Source organism: Dermacentor andersoni, chromosome 9, assembly GCF_023375885.2.
Source record: "Dermacentor andersoni chromosome 9, qqDerAnde1_hic_scaffold, whole genome shotgun sequence".
Taxonomy (NCBI): Eukaryota; Metazoa; Arthropoda; class Arachnida; order Ixodida; family Ixodidae; genus Dermacentor; species Dermacentor andersoni.
In genome coordinates, this window is record NC_092822.1 from 85,028,346 (window position 1) to 85,047,795 (window position 19,450).

The 19,450-nt window shown below is 49.3% G+C and overlaps 2 protein-coding genes across 6 annotated transcripts in view; one reads left to right on the forward strand and one right to left on the reverse strand.

Moving 5' to 3' along the window:
* The window catches only part of LOC140213109 (uncharacterized), a 292,692-nt gene that overhangs the window by 162,864 nt on the left and 110,378 nt on the right, over positions 1–19,450 (reverse strand). The window lies entirely within an intron of this gene.
* Positions 1,131–19,450, forward strand: part of LOC126528334 (cell adhesion molecule Dscam1-like) — a 124,250-nt gene continuing 105,930 nt past the window's right edge. The window contains exon 1 of the mRNA XM_072284238.1: positions 1,131–1,797. Coding sequence (XP_072140339.1) covers positions 1,524–1,797 — 274 coding nt within the window. The 5' untranslated portion in view covers positions 1,131–1,523. The remainder of the gene's footprint in view (positions 1,798–19,450) is intronic.

The following is a 19,450-nucleotide window of genomic DNA, read 5'->3' on the forward strand; positions in this document are numbered from 1 at the left end:
CACAGCTAAATGTCGTCTCGACAGTAAAGTCACCTGTACTATATGTGGTCAATGCGTCCAGAAGAACGCATTAGGATTGAACGATCTTGAGTGCGTCGACAAAGGCAGTGTACGAAGAACTCCGAAAGTTTGCCGAGTCTCTGCTTTTGCGTTAAATATAGTCTACATAACTTTTTCTGGACCACGCGTCTAAACGTAAAGCGGTCCTGCAACCGCAATACCTGCGCTAGCATTTGCTACGGCTGAAAAGAAGGTAGCGGGTTGAACACCTATTGGTGACCGTACTCAACAACATCATTTTCATACCGACTAGCTCAACCTTTAACGCTTTCAACCACACAGCCGCGGCGACTGCTGCCAGATCGACGCCCATTCAGCGGACGTTACTGACATCCACCTGGACCGCTCCCCTCTACGGCGCTTCTCATGGCGCCCGTGTTACCTTCCGCATCCAATCCTGACATGTATTATGCACAAGGTAGGAGTGCATGCTCCCATGATACACCTGTAGGTCCAAAACCTTCAGTAAGTTATATGTAAGCATATAAGTAAGCATATGAGTAAAGCTGTAGGTCCCGACAGTGCACCTAGAGCAGACCGAGTGTTTCATCAATCATAATAGCGCTGAACGGACACTAACGAATAATAAGAAGCAAGGTTGCTTTGGTGAAATGAGGCGTAAAGTGAGATGGAGGCTCGCTAAGCCATGAAAGAAAAAAAAACGACATACTCGTGGCCACGCTGCACTGAAGCTCCCAGACCCAGTTGGTCACGACTACGTGCATTTTGGCAACGTCTGCTCAGGTCAGTTGATAGTTTATCGGTAAGTAGCCCGCTACAAATTTAATTCAGAAGGAATCAAGAACTAAGCCTAGCCACTATGGCGCAGTCTCCGTCTACCAGAACGGCTTCATTACGAGAATATTAGAATATGTACCTTGAAATTCATCACGTGAAGCTGACGTATCGGCACAAAATTCAGAAAAGGAAAGCTTGGCTTCCTACTCTAACTACCAGTAATGAACGCTATTCCGTCCAATCAACTGCAATTCAGTATTGGTAGAATGCTTTATCACTATAAACCGATCTAGCGTTGCTTTTGTACATTTCCACTGACTGAAACCTGGTCATTTTTCTCTTATATCGGCGGCTCCATCGGGCGCGAAGACCACTCATCGCTCACCGCTTTCGTCCGCAACCGCGACGCAAAGTTGCAGCTGCAGCCGTCGTGCGGCGCTAGTTGTCCACTACTCGCTACGGTTTCCTTTCTTCAATAGCTCCGCGGGCTCTGTGAGCTCATAGCCTGCTTCGGCACCGTTCAACATGCACGTCTGGCTTCTTCTGACTACAGCTTCGCTACTGACCTTTCCTGAACTTGCTGCGCCTCAGGATAACGGTAAGCGGCTGCGATGCTTAGCGACGCGTCCACTCGAGGCCAATGCAGTCATTCGAGGTAACAAAAAACAAAAAAAAGAAAGAAAGAATGACGCCACTGTTCCGGACTTTTAGGAATTCCGGAGGTGATGCCGTTCTCGTTTTCGAGGAACGCCGTGATGGGAAAGAAAACGTCCGTGACCTGCGCCCTGTCCAGCGGTCGGGGCCCCTTCCGCTTCTCGTGGCTGCACGACGGAAAGCCGCTCGATAACCGGGGACGCGGAACTGCTGTCAAGACGGTTACGGACGACATATCAGTGATGACCATCGAGAGCGTGACAGCGGGGGACCTGGGGAACTACACGTGCGTCGTCTCCAACGGAGCCGGAACCGGAAGCCACACAGCTGCGCTCTACGTCGAGGGTAAGCCGCCACCGCAACGTATACGCCGATATCTGGACACGGCTGCGGCTAAAAACTATGTTGCTGTGTTTATTCTCTAGTCGCAGAAAAAAAAAAAAAAACGTATCTTTCGAATTTTCTCGCCGCTCCCCGCGCAACTGCGACAGTGGAGGTGCCTCTCCAACAGTAGCTAAGAGAAATACGAAATCCGCTTAATTCGAAATCCATTTGTCCATCACGTAGTTGAGTCCCACCTATACGTTGTCGACGAGGGCATAGATCATTTCACTTGCAGTCGCTTTCGAACCTCAAGGGCTGCTTTCAGGAACGCTTTAAGCACGTAACACGACACGCAGCTTCAGCTGCGCGACCTTCTTGGACCGTGGCTGTGTTCGCAATGTCAGCACTGCGGCCTACAAAAGCCCTTATAGTATTCCTGCCATGAAAGCAACAATAAGCCTCTTTAAATAATTTTTGTATTTGTGCGTGCTTCTGTTATTTTTATCTTACTCCCTTTCACTCTTTTTCTTTCACCTCCCACTTTCTGACGTGGAGTACCATGACAGGCCTGACGCTAGGCCAAGCACTCCGGGTATCATCAACTTCTTTTCTCGGTCCGCTTGGATTAACAGTGTGCCCCTTCATATATTATTACGCAACGCTTCTGCTCGTAAACTAGCGCCTTCTTAAAAACAACGTCAGCTTCGCGCGAGGGCGAATCACCATTTGAAGGGATAGCAAGGTTTAACGCTGCGGTGAGGGAGTCTGAGAACGCTGGCGAGATGAGCGTGCTAGCGCATTTACAGGCGTCACACCTATACTCCATCTCGGTAGTTCCTTACAGCACTGAGGAAGCTGCAGGGATCCTTGACCAAGGCTGAACGCCGCTGAAGATGTGTTCATCCGCGCGGCACCGTCTGCTCGGCGTCTGCTTGGCGTCCTTTCGATAGATCCTCCACTGTTGCTGGAGTGATGCATCAAACGTTTTTGTGTTGCAACTATAGGCTGCAACTAATGCCACAGCGGGGCTTCGCATCATCGGTACCCTTTCTGAGCAGTTCAATGCAGCCTCATTAGCCAGTTTCTGTAAGAGCGAACGCCCTGATAAATTCGCACGCGCCGCGCGTACGGTTTGCTCGGCGTCTATTCGGCGTTTGCTCGCCGCCGCCATCACGTACCATACTAGAGCGGAGTATTAGCGCGACAGCGTTAAGGAGCTCGTGTCGCAGAAAAGCCGGTGTCGTCGGTGTCGGCGTCCGCGGCGTTGGCCATGAGCGAAAAATCCCCGCAGGCAATTCATAAATAAAAACAACTTGCAACATGGGCTGCGTGGGAATCGAACCAGGGTCTCCGTAGTGTGAGGCGGAGACGCTACCACTCAGCCAGTTCGATGCTTCAAAGCGGTACAAAAGCGCCTCTAGTGAATGCGGTGTTGTCTTAGAAACGTGCCGTAGAAAGTTATACTGCGGTGTATATCGGTAATTATGAGCATGTAACTTACAGAAGTTTCAGTTACACGAGTAGCGAAGTACGTTTCCGCTACATTTCTTCTGCGCTTTCCGCACACACAGAGCAATCTTGCGGCAAACACAGAAGATCCTCTCTTCTCAATGTACGGCGCTGCCCCGACAGGTGGCGCGCCACGCGCGCATTGGGGCTGTGCGGGGACCGGTGCGAGGCGCGTCGCGGCCCCGACTCCCTCTCCCCTGACGACGCTTCGCCGTGCTCTCTCACGGGTTGCAGAATCAAGCGTCCTTTCTTTCTTTAGATCACTATCTATATATCTCTCTGCCTGTGCCGATCACGACGTTTGGCTGGCGTAGATCGTTTCCCCCTCCGAGACACCGAGTTCTTTGGTTCGTTCCGCTTGCTCAGGCGCACGTTTCGTTGCCGCGCCGAACGCTGCGTTGCTCGACGCTCACCGCGTGATTGGTGGGTGCAAAGTCCGATGCGGGGCGCCTCGTAAGTGATCGCTGCGCCGTAGCGCATTGTCTTACACCCCTTGGCGGGTCGACGGGAACGCTGTCGCGTTTCACTCTTGAAGGCGAAGCTTAAGCGTCCTCCAATTTTTAAATTAATGATGCAGTGAACAATTAGGCGTTCGCAGCCTCCCGCATAGTCAACGCATCACCAGCGCTAGTGTTGCGGCGCCATCTGCTAAACGGAAATCAAACCACTTTTACTGATCGGCGCTGCCTCTGTAGTCCTAGCAGCGTCAAAACAAACAGCTGATCTCAGTAATAACGACAAAACATAGCTGATGCGTTTTCCTCAGCGTGAGATGGGACTAAGCGATGATGGATTTTATTATCTATTTGTTGTTACTAGGGCGGAGAGCCAGTAACAAGCGCGAATTAGGATCGAAGCGGGCGCTCTGGGCTGCATGTGGCGCTGCCGTGTTGCTGCGTATAACCGTGGTTAGGGCGGCAATGAAAGTTACCGGTGGTAAGAGCCACAGTGACTTGCGGTACACGACGTCCATGCACAAAGGGCCTAGCGCCTTACGTATCGCTGTGACGTATCATGTGTTAAGTAGAAACAAATCTCTCTACTGCCCCCAGTAATGAGACAGTTAAGCCTGGCACTATATTCTGCCGCGCAAAGATATTGCCTGTGTGCACCTCGTACCTTCGGCAGTGCTGCACGCCACTTGCGAGATCGAGTGTAGATGGTGGACGAGATAACACGGTAGGAAGGCTGTCGGCCTTGGTACAAAGAAAATATTACATAAATTTAGCTTTGTTCGTTCCTGTTCAGCACACAGCCGCTCAACAGCAACGCTATCGGGTCTACACACAACGCCCGCGCCAACAGTGGAAGCCGACTGAGCGGAACGTCACCCACTTGGCGTCGTCACTTTTCAGAGTCAAACGCACTTCGCCTCTATGTAGCCTTTCGAAACACCTACGCGCGGACCGCGCATGCTCAGTCGATAGCAGGACAACACGATAATGGCGACTGACGAAACGCGCCTCGAGCGTCCCTATAACTGCAACGGCAATAAAACTATCATGAAGGCCACGCTTTCGTTTTTCTTTTTCTTTTTAATTACGCGCCATAACCGGGGCAGCGCCGTTGTGACGTTACGCTTCACTTGCTGCTTGTCTTTTCCTCATTGATGGGCGGCACGGGTCTCCAAAATACGGCAGCTGGGAATTTCCAGTTTACCTTAGAATGCAATGTATTTTTTTCAATTAAACGAACCTATTATGTTCCGGCTAAATAGTCTCACAACCTATCACGTTGTTGGTAAAATGGGTCCTGTATTGTCACCACTCGTTTAGTTTCCGTGTCGATTTGCTTGCACCACTCAATGAAACAAATAACTGGCTCAGTAGAAAGACTCGTCTATTTGCCAACCCAGAATCGTAATCTGTCAATCAAGATTTCTTTACCGCTTCTCATTTTATCCGTGTACCATTTGCAAATTACAAAAACGCTAGAAAAAAATACTGCAAAGCCAACTACGTATATGAGGCTCTGCGTTTCCCTGCTTGTTTCAAGTAGCAAAGACAACCGACACCTCTCACGCAATCTTATAGAACAATGAATAATGCGTTCTTCAAACGGTTAGAATAGCAACATCGGAAGAAGGTCCTGCGTGATTACAGTTCATCCGAACTACGCAAAACGGGCATAATTTACACAAACGTGCTTTAAAAACTTGCTCTACGGTTCCCTAGCAGGGATGCCATTCCAACAAGACTATAGACAACGCTCGTCGACAGTGACGCCAGCCCCTGCGACTACAGCAGCCCCACACTATAGATGTATGTGTGGCGAAGTATCCTCTACAGGCACACAATCGCGTGTGCTGACGTTGATGCATCGCGAATGACAATTGAATTTAATAGTCTCATTGCCAGCGGTAAATAAGCTGAGCGAGTATTTATTTACACCAATTATATGTTATTTTTTAAAAAAGACCAACCGATACATCCGGTCATGGAGAACTCTCAAAACTACACGAGGGGGTGGGGGGGGGGGGGGGGTGCGCACCAAGGAGAACGAAACGCGGCGTCGAAAAACAACGCGCCGCTAAACAGCAGCTATTTCGCTTTCCTACCACGAAGTCGCGCGACAAGTCCGTGCTCGTTCTCGTGAAGAAAACGACAGCAGCGATTTTCCTCTGCAAGGAGGGCTCTGTACGCCTGACGAGGCTCAGCCGAAGGCTACCTTTGCTCAGCTCTCATCCGAGCAACGTCGGGAAGAAATGATGTCTACCGCAGCGGAGATCATCGCCATTGTGCTGCTTCAAACATTCATCGACGTATCCGTTAGTGCATCGCCCTACGGTGAGTCGGCAGATACGCACGTTTGATAAGCGTCGACGAGGAGTTTTGGCTTGTCCACAAACGTATCGCCCCGTGCGAAATACCGCGTTACCGGAGACGTAAACGCAAGCTGCCGTATTGGTACCGCCACCTGTTGGAGCAGAGTTCAACGAGAGGAGACAAAAGAATCATTTCAGTAAACAATGATGCTGATCTGTTGGCGTGAAGTGTCTGCATTTATGTCATCGTTAACAAGTTGCCGTTCTTTCATTCTTCTTTATTGTGCTTTTCTTCGAAAAGAACACCAGCGTAACACAAAAAGCGTGTCTCCCGCACTGTAGGAGGGCAAAGCGTCATAAAATGTCGCTATACCAGCGCTGTTACCGCAGTTCACGTCTCCAATAACCATGTATTCGGGGGCAAGCTAAAACTCTTTAATAGCGGTGAACTAGTTAACACTAGCCGGTACTCGTTCAAACGCAGACGCCCCGCAAATCCAGCCGTTCTCGTTTCCACCGAACGTGCGCTTGGGAATGAAGACCAGCGTCGCGTGCATGGTGTCGAGTGGCGAAGCACCCTTCGAGTTTTCGTGGCAGCAAGACGGAAAGCCTGTCCGGGGAGGCTCGGCCAAGTACGTGAGGATCGTGTCGGACAACATAGCGACACTGACCATCGAGCGAGTGGACGCCGGTGACATCGGAAACTACACGTGCGCCGTCACCAACGCCGCGGGCAGGGACAGTTACGTGGCGGAGTTATTCACCGAAGGTGAGGAGGCGAACGCGTGTCGGATATCGGGCACAAATGCGAAACGATGACAGCGTTAACACGCGCTACAGATGCGAGCAACGTTACCAAACATACGCGCTAAGAAGGTAAGTTACCTAGTCATACAATATGTGGCGAGTCGTGATCGTGTTCACATACTCCTACGCGCTATTTCTAACTCAACCAAGAGAATAAAAAAGGAAGAAATATCTTCACGATGAACTATATACAACTTATGCTTACCTTAATATTTTCATTTAAATTATAGCCAAGCTATATTGAACTTATAAGGTCCAGACAAAGAACAAAATTTTGAAAAGCGGGGTGGGGGTGGCCTGTGTGGGCGTTAGCGGGGTGGAATGGGTAATAGCCAGGACACATTTCAGTCGGCTACCTCATGACATCAGGAAAGAAGGTGCAAGGTGCAGAGCATATGAAGAAGAGACGAAATAAAATCTAAGCCGGTGGGCGACCGATACCTCACTTCAGGATTCCAGTTGCAGGCGAATTTTCCCCGGCAATGTACGGCACGCTGAGAGGGATGTCCAAGCGCCACAAATTTGACGGTGTTTCAGGGTTGCTAATCCCTACGTATTTGTTTTCACTTCGCATAAGCCCTCGCGACGCCTCCTGTATCCCACCGTCCACATCGTTTCTCCATCCACCAGACGCGCCGCAGTTTCACGCGATGCCGCCATGTGGCGCTGCCTGTCCATCTACCGTACGAGGCACCGCCGCAGCGTAGTCGTTCGTCCTTTTTCGCTCATTCTTTGTGCCGGTGAGAGTTGCCTCCACTCGCTCGGAACTTCGTACCGCAAGACGCAGTACCGCAGTGAGTCGCATCGCATCATGGCTACAGGGGCAGTGAGTGTCTGGGGTCGTCGCAAGCGAAGAGAAGTTGTGAACGCTGCAAACAAAGGTTTCATAATTTACCGCCTACTCGCGCGCCCTTGGTTCGCGATGCTACAAACCGTTCTCCTAAGCGCCAGCCACGCAGGTAAGCCAGCGACCGCTTTCCAAAACGCGGAAAGCGCAAGCTTTTCCCTGGGGACATAGGTCAAAAAATTTCACCGAGTCATCCGATCGCTTGCTTTTTACTCAGCCGCCCACGAGACGCCGATCATCATGCCGTACTCGTTTCCCAAGAACGTCGCCCTGGGACAGAAGACCATCGTCACCTGCGTCGCGCAGAGCGGGACGGCGCCCCTCGACTTCCAGTGGCGCCACGACGGCCGCGCCGTGCCAGACACCGCGTCGCGCTACGCGAAGAAGCTCAGCGAGAGGGTCTCGACGATGTCCATCGAGAGGCTGTCGCCGGAAGACCTCGGCAACTACACGTGCGTCGTGTCCAACGCGGCGGGCAGCGACACCTTCACGGCGCCCCTCGTCGTAGAAGGTAGGGGGCGCGGCGGACGCGTCGCGGAAAGCACGTTTTGTTACCGTCCCGCAGTATGCTTCACCGAGCAAGCGGTCGCCTAGAGACTCGGCAAAAAACGCGCGTCGCTAAAGTAGCGAGCAGGGCCGGTTCTTTCGCCGACCTCGATTAAGGCTGCGAACTAACCGGCCGTAAGTAGCACGGCGAATGATCTACAGTTGCGCACTCCAAGTCGACAATTCATTTGAAAACTAGCAGAGCGTCGTCCATCGGTTGTCTGATCACCGCATTTATTATCTCGCGGAAATGACTAACCTCGAGTCATTGCGGTATAATGCTAATATGTTGATTTCTAGTCGTTATGAGCGTTATTCCTCCCCATGTCTGAGAGTAAATGCCCTTTACTTCGAAGTGCTGGCCTGTAGACGTATGCTCACTTGTGATGTTATATTTCACGGAACTGTTCTAGCCCGTTATTTTTACTGAACCCTTTTGCCAGCGCACCCGACGAAATCACTCCCTTACCCACCACCCCTGAAATCTACGCTAGCCTGTCTTGAATTTCCGTTTTCCCCATACAGTTATTAAGACTGGAAATGACCTCGAAGGCTCTTCGCTCGAATAGACAACAAATTATATATATGAATGTCCTTTAATTTGGATCTTATATATTTTTATCCTTTACTTAGATTTTTTTTTTAATTCTTTTGTACGTATAGACTATAATCTTCAATTGTATGTTTTCTGCAATGAAGTCCTTCGTTGATGTTCCGATTGCGTTTTTCAGCACGCCATATGCTCAATCGTGAAATATATAGCTCTGGAGGACGTAAGAACTTGTGAATAATAATAATAATAATAATAATAATAATAATAATAATAATAAGAAGAAGAAGAAGAAGAAGAAGAAGGATAAGATACGATGGCGTGAACAGATTTTGCAGCTTTTTGAGCTTTTCTCATACGTATATACAATGTACAATGTAGAAATCATTTTCGCTTCATACAAAAAAAGAAAACAAATTCTGCTATTATCTGTCGCGATGTTCGTTATAGCAACGCTCTTTGGTGTCTTACGACGACATTGAACGATCCTGCTCATTGTGCTACATCACCCCTACGTAACGCGATACCTACTTATATATTTTGACTTCCGCGAACTTCAATTGTGATCGCACTCATCAAGTTCATAGTTCCACGCCCGCCAACACTCCTGCTCCTATCACTGCCGTTCGATCTCTAAGCAATGCTGTCGTCATGTCGACGCTAAAATAGACCAACAGCAGCCCAGCTAATGGCGTCACCGTACTAACACTTTCGCACCACCTCGCGGGCAACAGTCAACCATGCCGCGCACGTAGTTCGCACCGAATCCGTAACGTGGCGCTAGTTTACTGCAAGACGTCTGTGCGCAGCGCGATACGCCAGAAGAAACGCACCGCCAGCGCGAAATCAGTGTAGAAAGGCGTCGTCAACCAGCAAAGCGGTCTGCAGGAGTCTTCACGAAACCGCAACGAGCACGGAGAAGACGATGCCTACAGAAGCTGTGATGCTGCGCTGCGCGGTTATCTCCGCTGCCTGCATGGCGGCACTGGCGGCTTCGTCAGGTGATTATAAACCTCCTTTACTGTATAGAGTAGGAAACGAGTGCAACCAGTGTGTGGCTGCTCTACACCATGCTAGTACTTTTTTCTGTTTTTTCTCCATTCTGGACACCCCCGTTATGCAGACCTGCCGCACGTCCAGCCGTTCAGTTTCCCACAGAACGTCGACCTCGGCGAAGAGGCGAGCGTGGCCTGCGTCGTCACCCGAGGAAGCAAGCCCCTGCACATAGTCTGGACTCAGGACGACAAACCGATGTCCAACAGCGATCGAAAGTTTACGAAGGCCGTATTGGACAACTTCGTCACCCTGACCATCCTTCGAGTGGCCGCTCAGGACGTGGGGAACTACACGTGCACGGCCACCAACGACTTCGGAAGTGACGCAGCTTCCGCGACGCTGATCGTCGAAGGTGAGAACGCAACGCGGGCCGCAATACGCTCAATGAAATTCACCGAGTCATGCATCGTCCTACACCTATACTCTGGGATGAATCACTCGGCAACCCTTTGCTTCTCGAGCATCCGCATTCGAAATTCCCCGATTTTTCGCAGTAAAGCAGGGCTGTCTATGTGACCCAGTACTCGGAGAAAACGACCCTGGCAAACTTAGTTTGTTGGCAGTGGTTCTTTGCGATCGGTAGTTTTTCCGCGGGCACACTTGCTCGCTGAATCCACTTCGTTCTGCAAGTGGGCGACGCCGTCGTAGCGACAATGCCCTGGCTTACGTTGCCTGCATGGGATTCATTCTGTAACGCGTGCCAGAAATTTTCAGCAAACCAGATGCGTCCCATGATCCTGCGCTCAACTGCAAAATATATGTCATAGTCGCTGAGTAAACGCGGAGTTAGAATGCTTGGGTTTTTCTCTCAACAGACCAATGCAGTACGCGCGAGCCGTGTGCCTGCAAAAAAATCTTTTCGCGCCAATTACCATACTACTCGCCGCCTTTCTTTCTTTTTCTATTTATTTTTTCATCGGGAACAATTATTGTTAACGACCATGAACAGAAATCACGTGTTATAAGCGTTATAAGTGTTATTACTATGCACCAAATTTCTGCGTCACATACGTGAATCTCCGTGTTAAGCGCTACATAACCGAAAAATGCGCTAAGAAATGAATATGTGGCTTTTTCTGCAAATATCAGATCCGCAGAAGCTTCCGCAGACAAGCGTTGCTTTTTAAAAGCTAACCACACCTGTACACAACGAGATGATAGCGCACACAGTACGTGTGCCACGTTTTACGTAAGTCGTTTGCACCATTAAATAGCGCTATACCTATACTACGTAAGTTGGCCTACTGCAGACCTAGCTTTTCGTTTTTCATATCCATCATATATTACGGCACATTTTCGTCTTGCGGATAATTTCCGAGAATCGTTGACACGGCTTCGCAAGAACTCTACATTCCGGGACTCCGGAAAACTGCAACCAACGTGATTGATTGATTGATTGATTCGAACTAATGGCCCGTGACCTAAGAAAAGCCTTCGCTAAGGAGGCAGGCATCGTCCCCTTCACAGAAGGCTGCCGCGCTTTACAAGGAGTTTACTGTCTTCCTACCAGACGGCGCTAGCTGTCCACCGTCGCATAGAAGCGGCACCGTTTGCTCCTCTCCAGTGGTCTCCTGTGTCTTGCGCCACAGACCGAGCTTAAGAAGGCACGTCATTTCTGAGGGAACCGGATTTTCACCGGCGTGCTCTACCGCGCTGGTCTATGAGCTCTGTTGAAACAAGATCAACCAAAGCAATGCATCACCGTATATTTTTCATCATCTTCGCTGCAGTTCATGCAAAGACGCAACGTAAGTTCTCCGACGAAACTCGCATTCCTATATTTCGATCATTCGCTCAGATGGGTGGATGCAATGTCCTAAAGCAAACAGCGGGGTCGCATCTGTCCTACAGGACCGCCGGAGGTGCAGCCTTTCTCCTTCTCAAAGAATGTCCTTCCCGGGCAGAAGGCCGTCGCCAACTGCGCAGTTGTCGGCGGCGACGGGCCGTTCAAGTTTGCGTGGACTCAAAACAACCAGGTCCTGCAGACGTCCCCGACAAAGTACGCGAAGACAATAACGGACACCATTGTGACACTGACCCTGGAGAGAGTAGCGGCTGAGGACACCGGAAACTACACGTGCACCGTGTTCAACGAGGCTGGCCAGGACAGCTACACAGCTGCGCTCGTCGTGAGAGGTAAGCTGCGATACCTCTTGCCACCGCTTCGGGCTGTCCCTGGTTGTGGCATGCGGTGGACGATGCCACTGCTTGCTTGAACGGAAACAGAAAATGAACTACGTGATATAAGAAGCGATACGCGCCTCAGGGGGGAGTTTTTGAATTGTGCTGCCGGTTAATACTAGTAATCTGTGTATGTGGCTCAGAAATCAGAACAGTGGAGTGCGTTGCAAACGTTGACTGCATTATTTTATAAACTGCCGCAACACTGTGCAAGAATGGGACCTTTAACGTTCAAACTCGCCTTTTTTCACAAGCTGCTTGTGAATGAATTCCGCGGTGTAAGCAATGAAGAAACTTTTCGGTTTCTTGTATAAGGAAACTAGAGCAAATTATAAACAAAAACTACGTGATTGCTTACACCCCGAATCGATTCCGGGGTGTAAGCAACCAAGTGACCATGCGAGTAAGAAAAGCACGAAGGTCATCCCAAAATGGGCGGTGATAAGTTGTACACCCTATACCAAGCGACTATCACGGGCTTTTATTCTTTTTACAAGAACAGACTGTTAACAGCGACGTGAATAATTACATTCACTGTTTCTCTATTAGCTAACGTTCAAGTCTCGATCACTGTCCGAAAGTTACGTTTCTTCCGTTGAAACCAGTCTCCTCGACCCTAGCCTGTGACATGTTCTTCGGAATTTCACCAGCGCACCGCGACGTTCTGCGTTCACTGGTTTCCTGCACTAAACCACAGACCTACGGATAAATTAAACAAAATCTGAGAGACAAGAAAGCTGGAAAGAAATAGAAGTCAACTTCGGAAAACAAGCAAACAAACAAAAATATGAGAGCGTCCTCATAAAAACTACACTGGAACGTCATGTTGCCGGTGCATCGATTCGCACGTGTCTGCAATGTCAAACTTGGCACTCGGAAGCATTCTCCAAAGGGCACCAGCGAAAAATCGCTTAACTTTCTCGCCTGCCACCAAGTGGCGCAACGTTCCCGTCGACGAAATACAAAGCGCTCGCCGTTGCAGCCGCCGCGTTCGCTGCCATTCGTCGGGTTCTCCCAAGAGCGGAAGGCAGGCCAAGCGGCTTCGAATATGAACCCACAACACGTCGCACTCGTCCTGTGCGTCGCACAAGCCCTGTTCACGATCTGTTGCTGCCGTGAAGGTAAGCGCCCACGTGCTCGCATCCCACCAAGGCTGAACTTGGCGCAAACCGCAACAGATAGCTCGCTTTGCCCGCAGGCCGGCCAGAAATAATGCCTTTCTCGTTTTCGAGGAACGCCGTGCTGGGACAGAAGACCACGGTTACGTGCGTAGTTTCGAGCGGGACCGGGCCCTACCGCTTCGAGTGGAAGCACGGAGACCGAACGGTGGTGGGCGACTCTCGCAAGCACGTGCAGAACTTCGCCGACAACGTGGGCGCGCTGACGATCGAGGCGATCACCGCGGAGGACCTGGGCAACTACACGTGCACCGTCGCCAACGGCGTCGGCAGCGCCAGCTACTCGTCGACGCTCATCGTAGAGGGTAAGGGCACCTCGTGAGCTGTGGTTACGTCTGCTGGCTGCCTCCGGGGCCCTCCGGAGGCAGCCAGCGACGTCTAGCCGCCGGACCCGACGTCAAACGGTAGCGGCTGAGCACCGTTGGGCCCAGCAACTACCGCTAGACGTTGCTGGCTGGCTCTTGAGCGCCGTGGAGGCCGCCGTTACCGCGCTCTACACAAGGGTGACGCCGACTTACACAGAGGTTACGTAGATACGAGACGTCGACGTGATCAGGAAACGCAGCACTGTTCCTGTGTCTGGGCGACTTCGTCATTTTTCTCCGTTAAGATTTGCAGCGACTTTATCTGCTCCATATGTTAATACTGGGCACTAGCCAGTGCTGCCAACCCTAAATTCCCCTAAATTCGATTAAAAAAAAGTTCTTTAGATTTAGCAAAATGTGGTTCTGTTCGTCGATATGAATTCTCTAAAGTAATTTTTTGTTCGTTAGGGAATTAAACTGAAAATTGTAGAGTTCTAACTTATTGCTAAGCTCGTTTTAATCTAGTCACGCGATTCTAGCCGAAATGACATCGCAGTATAATGTTTATGTAAACAATACAGCCTTCAGCTTGAAGCTCCCATGTCAAGAGAAGAAGACGTGAGCACGTATGTTTTTCTTGTTCAAACTTGCTTCTCACGTAGAGCAAAGTAGCAAGATCACATGTAATTTTATTCAAACTGTAAGGAAGATTGGCAGAATGCAACATTGTCGAAACAGTGTCCCGCTCCATCAGGCCAGTGTAAATGATGTGAATGAAAACAAAAAATTGCATGACGTGTACTTACGCAGCAACCGCACCCTTACGCTTACACGTCATTTGAAGCGAAGCAGGCAAACACTGGGACGGTATTTGCATGCATAGTCGGTTGCTTAGCATAACGACCATATTGTCGAGTTCGGCGCTATAGGCATGTGTGTCCGCCTTGCGCCCAGATCTCACCGTGCTGCTTTGTTTGGTAGTGCGACTTACGTTTGTTTTGGTGGTTGCTCATAGGTATTTCACTCAAAAGTGCATATCAATCGATAGCAATACTAGAGGTATGAACGGCGAAATTGAAGTAGCCACACTACGTTAAAGAGTCCATGGCATGCACATATTGTCTTTTACTTGGCAAGGTGCTTTTAGTGCGTTGCAGTATCGTCAAAAGTCCTATTTCGCATGCTAATGCGACGGTAATTTGTGGTGACTGCAATCAGAACACGCCGCCACGTCGGCAGTTGCACTGCTGCAATGCCTTAGCGCGGAATTTCCCTATATTCGTGCACATTTCCCTAAACGAGGCATACTAAAGATTCCCTGAATAAATAGCACTGGCGCCAGCCCAACACTGCTTTGTCATTGCAAAAAAATATAAGTTATAATATTCAGCGGACGCATTATCTAAATATATATAATGCCCTTGTCCTGTTTGGGCACTGTACAGGTTTGTGGACATTGACGTTTGATTACTTCTTAGTACTCAGGCACCTAGAGCAGACATACCACAGACTGCTTGCAGATTTATCTCTGAACTACATTACAGGCACTTGCGTTATACTCTTCTAATCTGTCATTTAATGCAACATCATTACAGAGGTCAGTTATCAGTCTTAGTTGTCTGTAAGCGGCAAATGATCCCGGAAGCAGCATGACTTTGCCGCGGACACCATGAGTGTGCCGCTCAAGACGAACATCTGAACATTCCGCTGCAGTTGAGACATCACTGATTATAGTTGGTGACCTCTCTGAAAGGTTGCCCAAATGCTATTTATGGCCTCGGTGACCTGTAAAGGCGCGTTCACAGTGGCGGGAAAACGCGCAACGCAGAACGTTTTCCGCGCGCCGCTTCTCGCACAAACCGGTTTTTCTCCCGCAGACAGGCTGCTGTGCCGTCCCGCAGAGCGATGGGTCCGGTACCTATTTTTCCCGCGCCGCTGACGAGAACAGCCAATGGGGGCCGACCGTGAACCGTGACGTCGGTCCCAGTTCAGTGACCCCGTCGGCGGAGGCTGGGAGCGTGCTGCGGGACACTCGGCGGTTGCTTTGCCAGCATGAATGTGCGACTTGAGGCGACGGTGCAGAAGCAGCGAACAAGCAAGTATAAGTAGGTTTACCGTAGCCAACAGATCATCGTTCGAACCAGCCATCCTCGTCGCAAAAAGAGCGACGGGAGGAGAGCTAGCAGACGATCAAGACGACGACGCGGGAAAAGAGCGCGCTTTCCAGTCTTCTCTGGTGTCACGTGACTGTCCCCTTCTCTCTCTGCTCGTTAGGGTCCTCCCTCAACGCCTCCTCTCTCTACATTCCAAGACAACCGCAGCGAGAAAACGCGCGCAGTGTGAGCGTCATTCGGAGGAGCTGCGACGCAGCGGCGACGTTGACGCTGTGCCGCTGCGGGAAGTCTCCCGCTAGTGTGAGCGCGCCTTAAGGAAACTGTTTTGTTCAGCGTTACACTGCGGATAGCATGGTTCTTTCAGAGCGCTGCCAAATTCATTTATTAAAGCGCACAGTCTCTTGCGCTGCTAAGCCCGAGGACGCGGGATCAAATCCCGGCCGCTGCATTTCGATGGGGGCTAAATGCAAAACAAAAAAGAAAAGCTCCCGTGTACCGTGCATTGGGTGTGCGTTAACGAACCCCAGGTGGTTGAAATTGATCCGGAGTCCCCCATTACGGCATGCCTCATAATCATGTCGTGGTTCTGACACGTAAAACACCATAACTTGAAGCAGCACAGTCTTTCTGGTGAAGCAGAATGTGAAGAAAGTGCGTGTGTGAAACAAGAAAACGCGCCCCGCTACGGGGCTTGCCGAGGAAGAGAACATACGATGTCTGAACTGCCAACAACGACTGCAGTGACAACGCTTTGCGAGGACTGTCCTTTCCACCTGTTTATTAAACATCTGAAGCGATCCCACAGTATACACGAGGCGAGTTTTCGCGCTTTCCGAGCATGGTAGTTTTAGTTAGTGCAGCCACTGCCAGGTGGCGCTACGCGTCCGTGAACGCGGAAGGCTTGGTGTGACCTAGCAAAAACGGACGGAATCGGTCACAGGACTTCAAACGTCAGCAGTGCTAGAAGAGACGCAGTGGCTACTCGGAACTCCCATCGCTGGTTCCTTGGGTCTCCGACAAATGGCACCTGCTGGCACAGAAGCGTGGGCTTTACTTCTGACCGTGCTCATCGGCCTTCTTCGTGTCGTCCAGGCTTCTTCGGGTAATGCATTCCAGCATTTTTCTTCTATGTTCAGGTACGCGAGATTGCGTCAGTAATGGGCAAACGCAAAGCTAAATGCCGGCTTCATTTGCGACAGATAAGCCCCGGATCCAGCCTCTCGCCTTCCCCGAAATCGTGAACCTAGGCGAGGAGGTGACGGTCACGTGCGCTGCTGCGTTCGGGCGTAAGCCTTTCCAGTTCGTCTGGACGAAGGATGGCAGGCCGATGGTCAGCAGCAAGACCAAGTATTCGCGCGTCATTGTCGACAACGTGGCCGTGATGACGATCGAGAGGGTCGGCGCCGCGGACGTGGGAAACTATACGTGCACGGTCAGCAACGACTTCGGCAGTGACAGCGCGACAGCGCCTCTCCTCGTGGACGGTAGGGAACCGTGCTGTTTCTAACGTTTAATATGAATTTCCTTGATATTGACGGAAGGAGACGTTGGCGCACAAATACAGTGCGGGCTGCTCCTTGCCTCATGAACACGTAGTACATGGTTATAGTTTTGTACGCCGCTTACGCACATAGCTTGTGTGGAAGAACGCGTTGAACAGCACTTGATGCGCGCACAACGTTACAAAATACAAGTCAAAAGAACACAGTGACATTATAAAGGAACGTTGAAAGAAACAGTGGGATCAAAAAACGACATAATTTTACATGTAAAACACAGAAATGCTCTTATAAGGCGTCCGTTAGACCTGTTTGAATGAAATTTATTGCATTTGAGAGACTGTAGGAAGCAGAATTTTGATTTAGAGGCTGCAACTTGTTACAGACAATTTTTAAAATTGGTAAGTTAAAGAGAAAATGTAAGCCTGAAGTTTACAAATTTGGCCCTCTCATTGAAAATAGATATCGCTGTTCTGTAAAATGCAACCGTTAGAGAATCTAAAGCAGACAAGCTTGATATGTATATTAACATGTTAAGCGAATTTGTTGCGATGTTTACAAGGATCTGGCAAAAGTTCTACAGACACAGTATTGGTACATTTGACAGCGGTGTTTATTACATCAATGGTGTCCGCTTTAGATGTATTGATAGGTGCAGTTAACATAATTGTGATACTGTTTTCCATCGCCGAGTTATAGAGTTCTAGACTTCATAGTTTCGTTTTTTGAAATTTTACAATTTCCGACTTGTTTTTTTTTTTTTTTGGTAAAGATAAAGTCGACGGCCTAAAGAAAATTCCACTTCTTGCAGTCACTAGATTTAGCTTTTTATCATACGTCGGCGCATTCTTCAGAGATATTCTCTTGCGGATGCCTCTGTTGCACCGCTTGAAAGAATGTACGGCACTCCGTTATGAAGCCAAGCCGAAGCGATTAATTATGTACCTCTGTGTCAGCGTTTTACGCACACTAAAAAAAAGAACATGACAACCTCGCACTTTGAACAATAATAATTCTCAATGTATTTCAGCGACGAAATGTAGGCGAGATAATTGCCTTGAAAAATTAAATTATGTTATGGAGTATTACGTTCAAAAACTACGATTTTATTATGATTATGATTTTGACCACTAAGGGCTTTTAAGGTGCACCTTAATATAAGTACACCAACGTTATTCAATATATCATTGTTTTGAAAGCGCACTGCTTTTACACTAATTTACCATGACGGAACTTTAAACTCCGGCCAGCCGCTTTAGACATTTACGAGCTCTAACGAAAAATAATAATAATAAGTAAGCGTTGAGTGTGCGCTTAATCTCTTTTATGTGTATTGTATATACTTGATAGGCTCAAAGTTCCTGTTTCTTTTAAGTGATCGCTCGGGGATGTGGTCCAACAAAGTGCCCGCCGTAACTCGCATGTTTGGTCCCGTAGTTCGGTGTTAGCAAAGGATAATGAAGGAAGGAAGGCGTTATTCTGTCGAGCCCTTGTTGGTTTTTGCGAAAATTTTCCTTGCCTGCATTCCACGTCACCTCGAACTCTGTATAACTATAGTACCTGCTGCCCGGAGTCGCACCAGTGTGGTGCGCGCGCGCACACATTTTTTTTTTTTTTTCCAGTTTCATGAAGTTGAACGTGTGAGTCAATTGGCATTTCATGAATGTTCGAACGTTACTAATCCATTTTATACATTCTGGAAACGTACCACAAGCTATCAGCCCACACAACACGTTTTGCTCCGCTAGACAACATGGCAGGAATGTCTGAGCACTTCTGCGTAACCGTAGGCGCCCGCGGTGCTTCCAGGGTAAAAGAACATCGACGGAAATGAAGCCGCTACATTTCGACTCCACTTAGATTAATATAGGTCCAATTTCATTCCCATATTCTGTCCTCGCAAAAATGATCACCATTCCAGTTGAATTCATCGCTTCCAAATACAGGTCGAACATCTTCATGACAAAGTGCTTGGGGCCTCCGAAATCGTTCGTTATACACGTCATTTCGTTGTATAAGGTGGCGCGCCGCACCGCTCACAACAGAACTGGGAAACAATTATTCCTTCGTTATAAAGGTCATGTTGTGACAGAGGCGTTCGCTGTCGAGGCGCTTGACTGTAACGGAATGACTCAAGACTCAGTCTAATTGCGGGATAGTAACTCCGCAACACGGCTACCGGTAATCCCGGCAGAGGTGCCAACCCTAGGGAAATTTCCCTAGATCTAGGCATATTAAACATTCTTCAGGACAACTTCGCGCTAAGACATTGAAATAGTGGTACTGCTCACGGGATCGCATATTTTGATTTTAGTCAT